Source organism: Oncorhynchus keta, chromosome 35 (assembly GCF_023373465.1).
Source record: "Oncorhynchus keta strain PuntledgeMale-10-30-2019 chromosome 35, Oket_V2, whole genome shotgun sequence".
NCBI lineage: Eukaryota > Metazoa > Chordata > Actinopteri > Salmoniformes > Salmonidae > Oncorhynchus > Oncorhynchus keta.
Genome location: NC_068455.1, coordinates 51,214,775 through 51,229,662, shown reverse-complemented (window position 1 = coordinate 51,229,662; position 14,888 = coordinate 51,214,775). Strand labels below are relative to the sequence as shown.

Below are 14,888 nucleotides of genomic sequence, written 5' to 3'. Positions count from 1 at the left end.
TTTATCCTCTAGAGCAGAGGTAACTCTGGGTCTTCCTTTCCTGTGGCAGTCCTCATGAGAGCCAGTTTCATCATAGTGCTTGATGGTTTTGTAACTGCACTTGAAGAAACGTTCAAAGCCCTTGACATTTTCTGGATTGACTGACCTTCATGTCTTAAAGTAAGTTGGACTGTCATTTCACTTTGCTTATTTGAGCTGTTCTTGCCATAATATGGACTTGGTCTTTTACCAAATATGGCTATCTTCTGTTTACCCCCTACCTTGTCACACCACAACTGATTGGCTCAAACGCATTAAGAAGAAAACACATTCCAGAAATTCACTTTTAACAGGGCACACCTGTTAATTGAAATGTACTCCAGGTGACTACCTCATGATGCTGGCTGAGAGAATGCAAAGAGTGGTTAAAGCTGTCATAAAGGCAAAGGGTGGCTATTTTAATAATATATAATATAAAATATATTTTGATTTGTTTACCACTTTTTTGGTTACTACATGATTCTATATGTGTTATTTCATAGTGTTGATGTCTTCACTATTATTTTACAAAGTAGATAATAGTAAAAATTAAGAAAAACCTTTGAATGAGTAGGTGCTCTAAAACTTTCGACCGGGAGTGTAGCTTGAGAGGATTGTTGGGGAATAATTATAATTAGTTGGTAACGTAGGTAAGATATTTATATTCATCATATGTTTGTAAGTCACTTCTCATCAGAATGTTTATTTTTGTAATACTGTGGCGGGGTTGCAGTATCTGGTCTCTATCAAGACTAAGTTACTTGGGCCAGAGAGAGGGGAGAGGTCAAGCGTGTATCTCTTGGCTCCACAATGTCTGTGTGCCAGTCAATGTGTCTCTGTGATCTTGTCAAGATCGGATGGATTTGATATATGGCTGTTGATGGAGGATTTGCTGGGTTCTGAGTTTTAGAAAAGAGCATAGTTTAGGAGACAAAGCTGAACGATAAATTATGGCCAATGCTGTCTGGCTATGTGTGTCTTTGCTATAAAGGATCTCAGTTGCAATGTGTAAGGGACCCTCAGAGAATTCATTTATAGACACTGAATTGATCTGAGAATCACAGGGTTGTGATGGAGCTCATATAATTAAAGATGGACTTTATGACAACTCTGACTTGTGTGTGGTTTGCTCTCATGATTTGGTAAATTCAGGAAATTTCCACGACAGGATCTGCAGAGAGGAATGGGAGAAACTTCCCAAATAAAGGTGAGACAAGCTTGTAGCGTCATACCGAGGGTGTAATCACTGCCAAAGGTGGTTCAACAAAGTACTAAGTAAATGGTCTGAAAACTTAAGAAAATGTAATATTTCATTTTTTTTTATTTTAATCAATGTGCATACTTTCTAAAAACCTGTTTTTCCTTTGTCATTGTGGGGTACTGTTTGGAGATTGATGAGGATTTTTTTCCCTTTTAGAATAAGCTGTAATGTAACAAAATATGGAAAAAGTCAAGGAGTCTGAATACTTTCCGACTGCACTGTATATGTATATGAGTGTCTGTATAGACAATATGGACAGTATAGTATAAATATACAATTTGTGTACAGCAGTAATTATATAGGATGAGCCATGAAACATGTCAAGGATGTTCAATGGAAACAAGAAGCACCTAATCTCAATTTCTAGTCTCATAGCAAAGGGTCTGAATACTTATGTAAATAAGGTATTGATGTTTTTTATTTTTAAAACATTTTGCAATAATGTCTAAAAACCTGTTTTCATTTTGTCATTATGGGGTATTGTGTGTAGATTGATGAAGAAAATGTTTTATTCAGTCCATTTTAGAATAAGGCTGTAACGTAACAATGTGGAATAAGTCAAGGGGTTTGAATACTTTCGAATGCACTGAACAAAACTATAAAGGCAACATGTAACGTGTTTCATGAGCTGAAATAAAGATCCCAGAGATTTTAGATATGTACAAAAAGCTTATTTAGCTCAAATGTTGTTTACATCCCTGTTAGTGAGCATTTCTCATTTGCCAAGATAATCCATCCACATTCTTGGCATATCAAGAAGCTGATTAAAACCTCTCAAAGTATTGAACCATTTTTTTCAATTTAGCCTGTAATGACCCAAATCCAACTGCCCGTAGCACAGGACCTGAAGTAAGGATAAGCATATTACTAATACCATTTGAAAGGAAACACTTTGACGTTTGTGGGAATGGGAAATTAATGTTGGAGAATATAACACATTAGATCTGGTAAAAGATAGTACAAAGAAAAAAACATGCATTCCATCATCTTTGAAATGCAAGAGAATGGCCATTATATCACTTACAAGTGTAGGCGCAATTTAGATTTTGTCCACTAGATGGCAGCAGTGTACGTGCAAAGTCTTTCACTGATCTAATGAACCATTGCATTGCTGTTCAAAATGTTGTATAAAGTCTGCCCAAATGTGCCGAATTGGTCAAATGATACATTTTCAAGTACATAAATATAGAGAACATATACAAATGATTACACACTCCCAGGAATGTCATAAATGATGGATAATTAGCATCCCTACAGAAAATACACTAACCTTCACACATCTAGATATCTATGTCCTGGGAATTGTTCTTGTTACTTACAACATTGTGCTAATCACATTAGCGCACGTTAGTTTAACCGTCCCGCGGGGGGACGAAAACACACCAATCCCGTAGAGGTTAAACAGCATGATCATTGCAGTTTTGTCAAACAACACAATGCCACGTCTGATGTTTTTAGGGAGGGTGCAATTGGCATGCTGACTGCATGCTGACTGCATGCCAACCTCCTCCTAAGTGGGTAGGCCTATGCCCTCCCAGGCCCATCCATGGCTGCTCCCTGCCCAGTCATGTGAAATCCATAGATTAGGGTCTAATGAATTCATTTATATTGACTGATTCTCTTATATGAACTGTAACTCAGTAACATCTTTGACATTTTTGCATGTTACATTTATATTTTTGTTCAGTATACATATGAAGTGGGTAAAACAGCATGAAAACATTATTGAAGTGACCTTTGAAAACATTAAAGTGACCGTTGTTTAATGACTATGTACATAGGGCAGGTGTCACTATGGTGAAGGGTAGAGTACCGGGTGGTAGCCAGCTAGTGGTGACTCTTTAACAGTCTGATGGCCTAGACATAGAAGATGTTTTTCAGTCTCTTGGCCCCAGCTTTGATGCACCTGTACTGTCTCCACCTTCTAGATAGCTGTGGGGTGAACAGGCCGTTGCTCTGGTAGCTGAGGTCCTGATGATCTTCTTGGCATTCCTGTGACACTGGGTGCTGTAGATGTCCTGGAGGGCAGGCAGTGTGCCGCCATGTGTGTGTGTGTGTTAAGGGAGTTTTCACACGCACAATAACCATAATCCTCTGTCTATACTTCTACAGTGTACAGTGGGAAAAACAAGTATTTGACACACTGCCGATTTTGCAGGTTTTCCTACTTACAAAGCATATAGAGCATATAGAGGTCTGTAATTTTTATCATAGGTACACTTCAACTGTGAGAGACAGAATCTAAAAAAAAAAATCCAGAGGTTTTCATTGTATGATTTTTAAGTAATTAATTAGCATTTTATTGCATGACATAAGTATTTGATCACCTACCAACAAGTAAGAATTCCGGCTCTCACAGATCTGTTAGTTTTTCTTAAAAATCCCTCCTGTTCTCCACTCATTACCTGTATTAACTGCACCTGTTTGAACTCGTTTCCTGTATAAAAGACACCTGTCCACACACTCAATCAAACAGACTCCAACCTCTCCACAATGTCCAAGACCAGAGAGCTGTGTAAGGACATCAGGGATACAATTGTAGATCTGCACAAGGCTGGGATGGGCTACAGGACAATAGGCAAGCAGCTTGGTGAGAAGGCAACAACTGTTGGCACAATTATTAGAAAATGGAAGAAGTTCAAGATGACGGTCAATCACCCTCGGTCTGGAGCTCCATGCAAGATCTCACCTCGTGGGGCATCAATGATCACGAGGAAGGTGAGGGATCAGCCCAGAACTACACGGCAGGACCTGGTCAATGACCTGAAGAGAGCTGGGACCACAGTCTCAAATAAAACCATTAGTAACACACTATGCCGTCATGGATTAAAAAACCTGCAGCGCATGCAAGGTCCCCTAATCAAGCCAGCGCATTTCCAGGCCCGTCTGAAGTTTGCCAATGACCATCTGGATGATCCAGAGGAGGAAAGGGAGAAGGTCATGTGTTCTGATGAGACAAAAATAGAGCTTTTTGGTCTAAACTCCACTCGCCGTGTTTGGAGGAAGAAGAAGGATGAGTAAAACCCCAAGAACACCATCCCAACCATGAAGCATGGAGGTGGAAACATCATTCTTTGGGGATGCTTTTCTGCAAAAGGGAACAGGACGACTGCACCATATTGAGGGGAGGGTGGATGGGGCCATGTATCGCGAGATCTTGGTCAACAACCTCCTTCCCTCATTAAGAGCATTGAAGATGGGTCGTGGCTGGGTTTTCCAGCATGACAACGACCCGAAACACACAGCCAGGGCAACTAAGGAGTGGCTCCGTAAGAAGCATCAAGGTCCTGGAGTGGCCTAGCCAGTTCGCACGTTTAGTTCACAAATCCAAATTCACGAGGCGCAGGCCAGATGAAAAGTAAAAAAAAATCCATTACAGTTCGTAGAGACATGTCAAACAATGTATAGAATCAATCTTTAGGATGTTTTTAACATACATCTTCAATAATGTTTCAACCGGAGAATTCCTTTGCCTTTAGAAATATCAAGGAACGCAGCTACCTATCACGGGTGCACGCCTGACTGAGCTCATGGCATTCTGCCAGACCTCTTACTCAATCAGCTCTTCTTCTCTCCTCCATCACAGTAGAAGCCTGAAACAAGGTTCTGAAGACTGTTGACATCTACCGGAAGCCTTAGGAAGTGCAATATGACCCCTTAGGTCTATTGGATAGTATATTGATAGGCAAAGACTTGAAAACCTATAAACCTCAGATTTCCCACTTCCTGGTTGGAATTTATCTCAGGTTTTGCCTGCAATACGAGTTCTGTTATACTCGCAGACATCATTCAAACAGTTTTGAAACTCCAGAGTGGTTTCTATCCACATCTACTAATAATATGCATATCTTAGCTTCTGGGCCTGAGTAGCAGGCAGTTTACTCTGGGCACCTTATTCATCCAAGCTACTCAATTCTGCCCCCAGCCAAAATACGTTTTTTTTAAGAACGTGAAATGTAAGAATAATAGTAGAGTAAATTATTTATTTCAGCTTTTATTTCATTCATCACATTCCCAGTGGGTCAGAAGTTTACATACACTCAATAAGTAATTGGTTGCGTTGCCTTTAAATTGTTTAACTTGGGTCAAACATTTTGAGTAGCCTTCCACAAGCTTCCCACAATAAGTTGGGTGAATTTTGGCCCAATCCTCCTGACAGATCTGGTGTAACTGAGTCAGGTGTGTAGGCCTCCTTGCTCGCACATGCTTTTTCAGTTCTGCCCACCAATTTTCTATAGGATTGAGGTCAGGGCTTTGTGATGGCCACTCAACACCTTGACGTTGTTGTCCTTGAGCCATTTTGCCACAACTTGGAAGTATGCTTGGGGTCATTGTCCATTTGGAAAACCCATTTGCGACTAAGCTTTAACTTCCTGACTGATGTCTTGAGATGTTGCTTCAGTATAACCACACCATTTTCTATTCTCATGATGCCATCTATTTTGTGAAATGTTCCAGTCCCTCCTGCAGCAAAGCACCCCACAACATGACGCTGCCACCCCCGTGCTTCACGGTTGGGATGGTTTCTTTGGCTTGCAAGCCTCCCCCTTTTTCCTCCAAACATAACAATGGTCATAATGGCCAAACAGTTATAGTTATGTTTCATTAGACAAGAGGACATTTCTCCAAAAAGTATGATCTTTGTCCCCATGTGCAGTTGCAAACTGTAGTCTGGTTTTTTTAATGGCGGTTTTGAAGCTTCTTCCTTGCTGAGCGGCCTTTCAGGTTATGTCGACATTGGACTCGTTTTCCTGTGGATATAAATGCTTTTTTACCTGTTTCTTCCAGCATCTTCACAAGTTCCTTTGCTGTTGTTCTGGGATTGAATTGCACTTTTTGCACCAAAGTACGTTCATCTCTAGGAGACAGAACGTGTCTCCATCTTGAGCGGTATGACGGCTGCGTGGTCCCATGGTGTTTATACTTGCGTACTATTTTTTGTACAGGTACCTTCAGACGTTTGGAAATTGCTCCCAAGGATGAACCAGACTTGTGGAGGTCTACAATTGTTTCTGACGTCTTGGCTGATTTCTTTTGATTTTCCCATGATGTCAAGCAAAGAGGACTGAGTTTGAAGTTAGGCCTTGAAATACATCCACAGGTACACCTCCATTTGACTCAAATTATGTCAATTAGCCTATCAGAAGCTTCTAAAGCCATGACATCACTTTCTGGAATTTTACAAGCTGTTTAAAGCCACAGTCAACTTAGTGTACGTAAACTTCTGACCCACTGGAAGAGTGAATTATAAGTGAAATAATCTGTCAGTAAACATCTGTTGGAAAAGTTACTTGTGTCATGCACTTAAAACACTAACAGCTTACAGACGGTAGACCATGAAGGTCACAGTTATGAAAACTTAGGCCTCTTTAGTGTCCTTTCTAATGACTCTGAAAAACACCAAAGAAAGATGCCCAGGCTCCCTGCTCATCTGCGTGAACGTGCCTTTGGTAGGCATGCTGCAAGAAGGCATGAGGAATGCAGATGTGGCCAGGGCAATAAATTGCAATGTCCGTACTGTGAGACGCCTAAGACAGCGCTACAGGGAGACAGGACGGACAGCTGATCATCCTCGCAGTAGATGACCACGTGTAATAGCACGTGTTCACAGGATCGGTACATCCTAACATCACACCTGCGGGACAGGTACAGGATGGCAACAACAACTGCCCGAGTTACACTAGGAACGCACAATCCTTCCATCAGTGCTCAGACTGAGAGAGGCTGGACTGAGGGCTTGTAGGCCTGTTATAAGGAAGGTCCTCACCAGACATCACCGGCAACAACGTTGCTGAAGGGCATAAACCAACCATCGCCGGACCATACAGGACTGGCTGAAAGTGCTCTTCACTGATGAGTCGCAGTTTTGTCTCACCAGAGGTGGTGGTCGGATTTGCATTTATCGTCGAAGTAATGAGCGTTACACCACAGGTACACCTCCAATTGACTCAAATTATGTCGATTAACCTATCAGAAGCTTCTAAAGCCATGACATCACTTTCTGGAATTTTCCAAGCTGTTTAAAGACACAGTCAACTTAGTGTATGTAAACTTCTGAACCACTGGAATTGAGATACAGTGAATTATAAGTGAAATGATCTGTCTGTAGATAATTGTTGGATTAATTACTTGTGTCATGCGCAAAGTAGATGTCCTAACCGACTTGCCAAAACTATAGTTTGTTAACAAGACATTTGTGGAGTAGTTGAAAACGAGTTTTAATGACTCCAATATAAGTGTATGTAAACTTCTGACTTCAACTCTTTATACACAGTGCATTTGGAAAGTAATTTAGACCCCTTTTTCTACATTTTTTTTTACGTTACAGCCTTATTCTAAAACGTATTCAATTGTTTTTTCCCCTCATCAATCTACACACAATACCCTATAATGACAAATCAAAAACACCAATCTCAACGTCAACAGTGAAGAGGCGACTCCGGGATGTTGGTCTTCTAAGCAGAGTTCCTCTGTCCAGTGTCTGTGTTCTTTAGCCTATCTTAATCTTTTCTTTTTATTGGCCAGTCTGAGATATGGCTTTTTCTTTGCAACTCTGCCTAGAAGGCTACCATCTCGGAGTCGCATCTTCACTGTTGACGTTGAGACTGGTATTTTGCGGGTACTATTTAATGAAGCCAGTTGAGGACTTATGAGTCATCTGTTTCTCAAACTAGTGTCGTGGAAATTTCCTGTATTACCATATCTTGACAGAGCAAACCACACACAAGTCAGAGTTATCATAAAGTCCATCTTTAATGAGCTGAAATAAAAGATCACAGAGATTTTACATTTTACAAAGCTTATTTTGCAAAATATTGCGTACAAATGTATTTGTATCTGTCTTGTAATCATTTCTCCTGAGCAAAACGTAACGTATCGTATCAAAATGTGAAATGTAAAGCACCAGTCAAAAGTTTGGACACACCTACTAATTCCAGAGTTTTTCTTTATTTTTACTATTTTCTACATTGTATTTTAAATTTGAGATTCTTCAAAGTAACCCCCTTTGCCTTGCTGACACCTTTGCACACTCTTGGTATAGTCAAAATAAAGAAAAACCCTTGAATGAGTAGGTGTGTCCAAACTATTGACTGGTACTGTATGTATATATATATGTATCGATTTTAATTTTATTTATTTTTACACATATTTAACCTGTTATCTTTGTTGGCACAAAACTGCTTTCATAATTTCATTAATTTGTATGGGTTACCTTCAGATGAGTCCCATGACACTTGAAGAACACCATTGTGTTCGTAAGAGTCTCCCCTTTGTAGTTTTGAGATGTCTCATGGTTTGACAAAAACTGCTGTAGCTCGGCCACCTTCCATCGCAGATGCGAAAGGGTGACATAAGCGGATGCCATGGATTAAGACGCAGCCCATTCAAACTGATATGTCTAGATTAAACTGACAGATTTCTGATTTAGATTGAAGTACAGATGCGTCAATAGACTCTTAATTAGGTCTAGGCATCCTGTCAGCTGAGACGCCTGTCGACGACTTCCGGTGAAAGAAAAAAAAGCTTAATTTCTTGTTATTAATCTAACTGCATTGTCTGATTTACAATAGGCTTTACAGTGAAAGCATGCCATGCAATTGTTTGAGGACGATGCCCCACATCAATACAATTTTCAACCAGCTTCGTAAAATCACAAATAGCGATTAAATATTCACTTTTTGAAAATCTTCTTCTGATTTGCCATCCCAAGGGTCCCAGCTACAACATGCATGATCGTTTTGTCAGATAAATTCCTTCTTTATATCCCAAAAAGTCTGTTTAGTCGGCGCCGTCGATTTGAGTAATCCACTCATTCAACCTGCAGAGAAAGGAATCCAAAAGCTACCACTAAACTTTGTTTCAACAAGTCAAACTGCGTTTTTATCTAGTCCTCAGATACCCTAAAATGTAATTAAACTAGAATATTTCATATGGAAAGAAGTATGTTCAATAGAAAAGTAAAATTAGCAAGTGCGCGTCCTCTTTGTCGCACACGCACACAGACTGATTTCCAACTGAGTCCCAGTACCAAAACTCAAAATTTGTACTCGTTTGGGAAGAAACAAGCTTTTCTGTGGATTTTTTCCTACCATATCAATTGTTTTGTAGTCTCATACATTACTTTAACATTTCTACAGACTTCAAAGTGTTTTCAATCCAATGGTACCAATTATATGCATATCCTGGCTTCTGGGCCTGAGTAACAGGCAGTTTACTTTGGGCATGTCAGTCAGACAAACGGAAGGCTCTTGGTGCAAGCCGAGGGGCCCCAGGAATAGACACACACTGGCATAAATTCACACCAATGATCCTCGAGAGCAGTAGGCCTGAATCTGAAAACATGATGTGTGTTGAATTATTGATTTTAAATAATGTGATTAATGCAATGACTGTATTCCTAAATATCATGGTTAGTCTCCATATTCATTTCATAAATATGTGTACAAAAAGTGCACGTATCAATTACTTATGAAGTTCTAATAGTGTGTGTTGTTATATTTAAAGGTGTTCATTTCTAATTAATTGGAATTAATTCAAGGAAATGGTTGCTTTTTCTTTAAACTCTGGGATTTAAAGATATATGGCAGAACAGCACTGTAATCATTTAGGCTATATTTAGTAGAAATCAAATGCACTTAACTTCCAGAGCAAATAACATGGGGCTGCAGAAGAGAGGTACATTTATCGATAAAATAATTAATACCAACTAAATCCCTCCTCCCGTGAAACGTTCACATCGACTGGCTCCTCCAATACAGAGAAAAGGAGTGAAAGGAATGTCACACACTCACTCATTGACCAAACGGTCCATAGACATTTGTATAATTCTTTCCGGATAGTGAACGGTGAGGACCACTGAAGGAACCGGAAGAGAGAGAGGGAAAGAGCGAGATAAAGAAAGAGAAAGATGAACAGACGGTATTTGGAAAACTCTCCAGCCCATACTGACCCCAGAATGCCAAGAAAACCAGTGCTCTCTCGCAATGAGATGCTGAGCGCCGCTCTTTGCAAACCGGCTGCTGTTTCTCCAGGGGCAGACTCTCGGTGAAGAAAACTCTAGATGGGCGTTTTTGCCGTCTCTGTTGATTCTCAAGAATCCACGGCTCGATTTTTTTTAAATGAAGATAATGAAAAATGTGAGGATCGAGAAGTGTTGTAGTGTGTATCCGCAGCCTCCTCACCCGCAACAGTCAAGTCCACTGAACGCAGTGATTCAGTGATTGAGTATGTATTTTCATGATAAATACGAAAAAGGATTTACATTTTGATATTAGGACTTCCCAACTTTGCCGTGTTTCGTTGTCTGTTTTGCAGTCTCTGTATGTGAAACACAGATCTCAGGATACATCAACTCCGTGGAAAAAGCGACTTGAGATATTCCCCAGACTGAACAACAATTTACTGCTGTTTCACCCCCCGCAAACACCTCTCTCCCTCTACAAGCATCTCCTCTGGGTGGGATTGCTCCCGATGCTTGCCCATTGTTTGCTTTTTGTTCTGTCTTGTCATTTGTTTGTGTGTTTCACATTATGGTATGATGATTAACATGCTTAGCTATACTAGCCAAGGAAATTATTTTAAATTGTGCATGTACACGTGACAGTAATGCGTTTTGTAATGCAACATTCCTATGACTGAATGAAAAAGCAAGCATGGGATTATTATATGGGTCTTTTTTGGGGTTGCCTTTTTCTACGACTTGGCAGATCCATTCCAACTTGATTTGTGTGTGCATACGTGTGTGTGCATGCATTCTTGTCTGTGTGTGGCCACTGATAACCCCTTTAGAAGGCACTAAAGACCTGTCTGTGTGTACCTGGTTTCAGTTACGCTGGAAGTCGCCACCCATGTGGCCCTCGGGAGTGGGGAGCAGGCAGCCCTGTCCGCGGGAATCGGCGCTCCGCAGGGCAGCCATCAGTGGCAATGTCCTCGCACTGCCGCAGCACCATGTCCCCACTGGCAGGAGTGTCCGGGTTTTCATCTGCGCCAACCCCGACGGTAAGACGGTTCTGGCCAGGAACAAATGTGCGAGTCCTTGGATGACTCATGGAGTAACTTTTAAATTGATGACCCAATCTGCAGAAAAGTGGGTTGCTGCGTATTTTAGGCCTATATTCCTATATTACGCACAAGCAATGATAGGCCTACCCAAATCAGTGCAATTACAGACATACAGATTGATGTAGATTTCACACCGCTCATAAGAACATTTTATTCATCTAATTTCAAAGATTATGTCAGATCTTTCCAGTTCTAGAGAAAAAAAAGGTGCATTGAACAAGGGGATATGTAGGTCTGTAATTTGTTTCCCCAATCGTAAGAGTCCATACAAATGACAGGACAGGAGTATAGTAGTATATGCCATTTAGCTGACGCTTTTATCCAAAGCGACTTACAGTCATGTGTGCATACATTCTACGTATGGGTGGTCCCGGGAATCGAACCCACTACCCTGGCGTTACAAGCGCCATGCTCTACCAACTGAGCCACAGAAGGACCAGTGAGGAGAGTGACATATAACAATGCTCTACCAGCCCTATCCTTGACTAATGTATTGAGGAAAGCACAGGGTGTGATACGGAATGGTCCCCGTTTCAACTATCACAATAGCCTTGTTCAATTCACTTAGGACGCGCACCAGAGCAGTAGACAGTCACAAGCCACTCAACCAAAGAGGGTAGACCGAGATTATGCTTGTAGTATTCTAGGTGGTCTACCATTCAGTCAATGATGGTCATAATGGGTCAATAGTCAATTATAATACGTCACTTTGTTTTGAAGTGCTATTTTAGTTGTTATTCAGGTTAGTCTCAAGCAATGTCAGAGATACTTTGAGGTAGGGATACTCCATAAGGTGTGTGAGAAAACGTCAATGATCCACTAGGCTATGGGGTGGATAGGTGGGTTGTGACAGCATTGTACAACACAGAAGTAAGACTCTGGGTCATCAACCTGGTCTCAGAGCATTTCATATTATTCTGCATGTAAATCTGAGACACTCCATTTAGTATGATATGTCCCAGATATGGTATGTATTCATTTGTGGATGTCCATCACCCATTTGGTATGATATGTTATGAATTGCTATTCATATTATGTTACAAATTTGCAAAATATACAATATATGAATATTTGCACAATATACTATATATCATGAATTTTCTAAACATATATTATGTGATGAATTAGGTGGCTAACGTTAGCTAGCTGGATAACGTTAGCTTGGCTAGGAGTTAGGGTTAAGTTTAGGAGTTGGGTTATAGGGTTAGGGGAAGGGTTAGCTAAAATGGTTAAGGTTAGGAGAAGGGTTAGCTGACATGCTAAGTAGTTGAAAAGTTGCTAATTAGCTAAAATGCTAAAGTTGTCAGTGATGAGATTCAAACCTGCAACTTTTGGGATGCTAGATGTTCGTGTTATACGTCAACCCATCCAGCCCGACCAACCACCTTTACTTTAAGTAAACATCTGTCTTATGTAACCTTACCATTGGTAACATACACTATATATACAAAATCATGTAAACACCCCTTCAGTGGATTTGGCTATTTCAGCCACGCCCGTTGCTGACTGGTTTATAAAATCGAGCACACAGCCATGCAATCTCCATAGACAAACATTGGCGGTCGAATGGCCTTAGAATTCAGTGGCTTTCAACGTTGCACCGTCTAAGGATGCCACCTTTCCAACAAGTCAGCGTTGGCTGGAGTGATGTAAAGCTCGCCACCATTGGACTCTGGAGCAGTCGAAACGCATTCTCTGGAGCGATAAATTCACCAATTGGCAGTCCGACGGACCAATCTGGATTTGGAGGATGCTAGGAGAATGCTACCTGCCCCCATTGCATAGTGCCAACTGCAAAGTTAGGTGGAAGAGGAATAATGGTCTGGGGCTGTTTTTCATGGTTCAGGCTAGGCCCCTTAGTTCCAGTGAAGGAAAATCTTAACGCTACAATATTCAATGACATTCTAGACAATTCTGTGCCTCCAACTTTGAGGCAACAGTTTGGAAACGGCCGTTTCCTGTTTCAGCATGACAATGCCCCCATGCACAAACCGAGTCCAAACAGAAATGGTTTGTTGAGATCGGTGTTGAAGAACCTGACTGGCATGCACAGAACCATGACCTCAACCCCATCAAACACCTTTGAGATGAATTGGAATGTTGACTGCGAGCCAGGATTAAGTGCCTGACCTCACTAATTCTCTTGTGGCTGATTGGAAATGTTCCAAAAGCAATGTTCCAACATCTAGTGGAAAGCTTTCCCAGAAGAGTGGAGGCTATTTTAGCAGCAAATGGGAGACCAACTCCATATTAATGCCCATGATTTTGGAATGAGATGTTTGATGAGCAGGTGTCCACATACTTATGGCCATGTAGTGTATCATACTAATTTCAGTGTCCCAGATTTACATTTACAACGTTATGTCTAGTCTATGAGACCAGGCTGAGGCTACAGGACTGCTGAAGGCAGTTTAAGTCTACAGCCACCCTGGTGCATATAATCCTCAGTCTTCTTGAACCTCCAAAATAATTACTCCAGTCAAAAGCAACGGATCGTTATGCTGGAGTCAAAGTGTTCTGCAGTGCGTTGCAGTAGGTCGAGAAGCTGAGGTGTGACAGCGAGTTTAAAGCCATTTGGGAACAGTACAGTGCCAGCTGGCACTGAAGCACCACCAGCTCCCAGAAAACAACGACCTTATGGAAGTACAAATCTCCAGCAATACCTGGTGAACAGTACAGTAGGTCAGCAGGACAGAGGTGAAGACACTGAGTGTAGATTTCGCGCAAACCTGCCACTTCTTGGTCAAAAGCACTTGGTATTTGAACTTTATGTTTATTGTGGTATAGCGCGATTTAAAGCAGAATTCAATATAATTCCAATGAAAGAACCCCCCAAAATTGTGCCTGCTCACCGACTTCAACTAACCCCTTAGTCACTTTATCTTGGAAACGGGTCGAGAGGTGCAGGCATTCTCTTGCAGAGATGCTCTGTTTGAATACAGTCTAGGGGAGGGGGATAAAAAATAGGCAAGAGGTGTAGTGTAAGACACAAACACAGAGAGGGCAAAGATGGAGGGTGGGATTAAGGGAGAGAGGGAGGATGGCACACCCATAGACAAAAACAGAACCAATCATGCATGATTCCCCTGAAAATGTAATAAATGTCAATAGAGTGATCAAATGACCTAAAATTCCTCTTATTTTGTACCGGTTTTATCCATATCCAATGGCACACATAGTAGACTTAATTTGCCACATTGCTCATAGAATCATTAGTTGTGGGCAACATGCAAATGTTACTAGGAAGAGCATGTACCTTATCTCTAAAGATGCTTAGGAATCAGAGGTCCAATATGAATGGATGGAAAATTATGTCTTTGTATGGCTGTACATTTGACACTGTTTAAGGAAAGATATTGACACACTGTTGACAAACTGTTACCCTACAACCAAATAGTTATATCACGTTACAGCATACAGAACTAGACACTTTATTGTGAATTCCTGATACGGCTGCATGGATATAGCCTCCACATTGAAATAAAAGAAGAGAAAGAAAGTTCTTCAGGCCTTCTGATTCTGAATTAACTCCTTCAGTATCTGTGAC

The 14,888-nt window shown here is 41.0% G+C and overlaps 1 protein-coding gene across 1 annotated transcript in view; it reads left to right on the top strand.

Moving 5' to 3' along the window:
• The first annotated feature begins 10,172 nt into the window (after positions 1-10,172).
• The window catches only part of LOC118368618 (NACHT and WD repeat domain-containing protein 2), a 90,826-nt gene continuing 86,110 nt past the window's right edge, over positions 10,173-14,888 (top strand). Inside the window, exons 1-2 of the mRNA XM_035752880.2 lie at positions 10,173-10,504; positions 11,107-11,278. Coding sequence (XP_035608773.1) covers positions 11,128-11,278 — 151 coding nt within the window. The 5' untranslated portion in view covers positions 10,173-10,504; positions 11,107-11,127. The remainder of the gene's footprint in view (positions 10,505-11,106; positions 11,279-14,888) is intronic.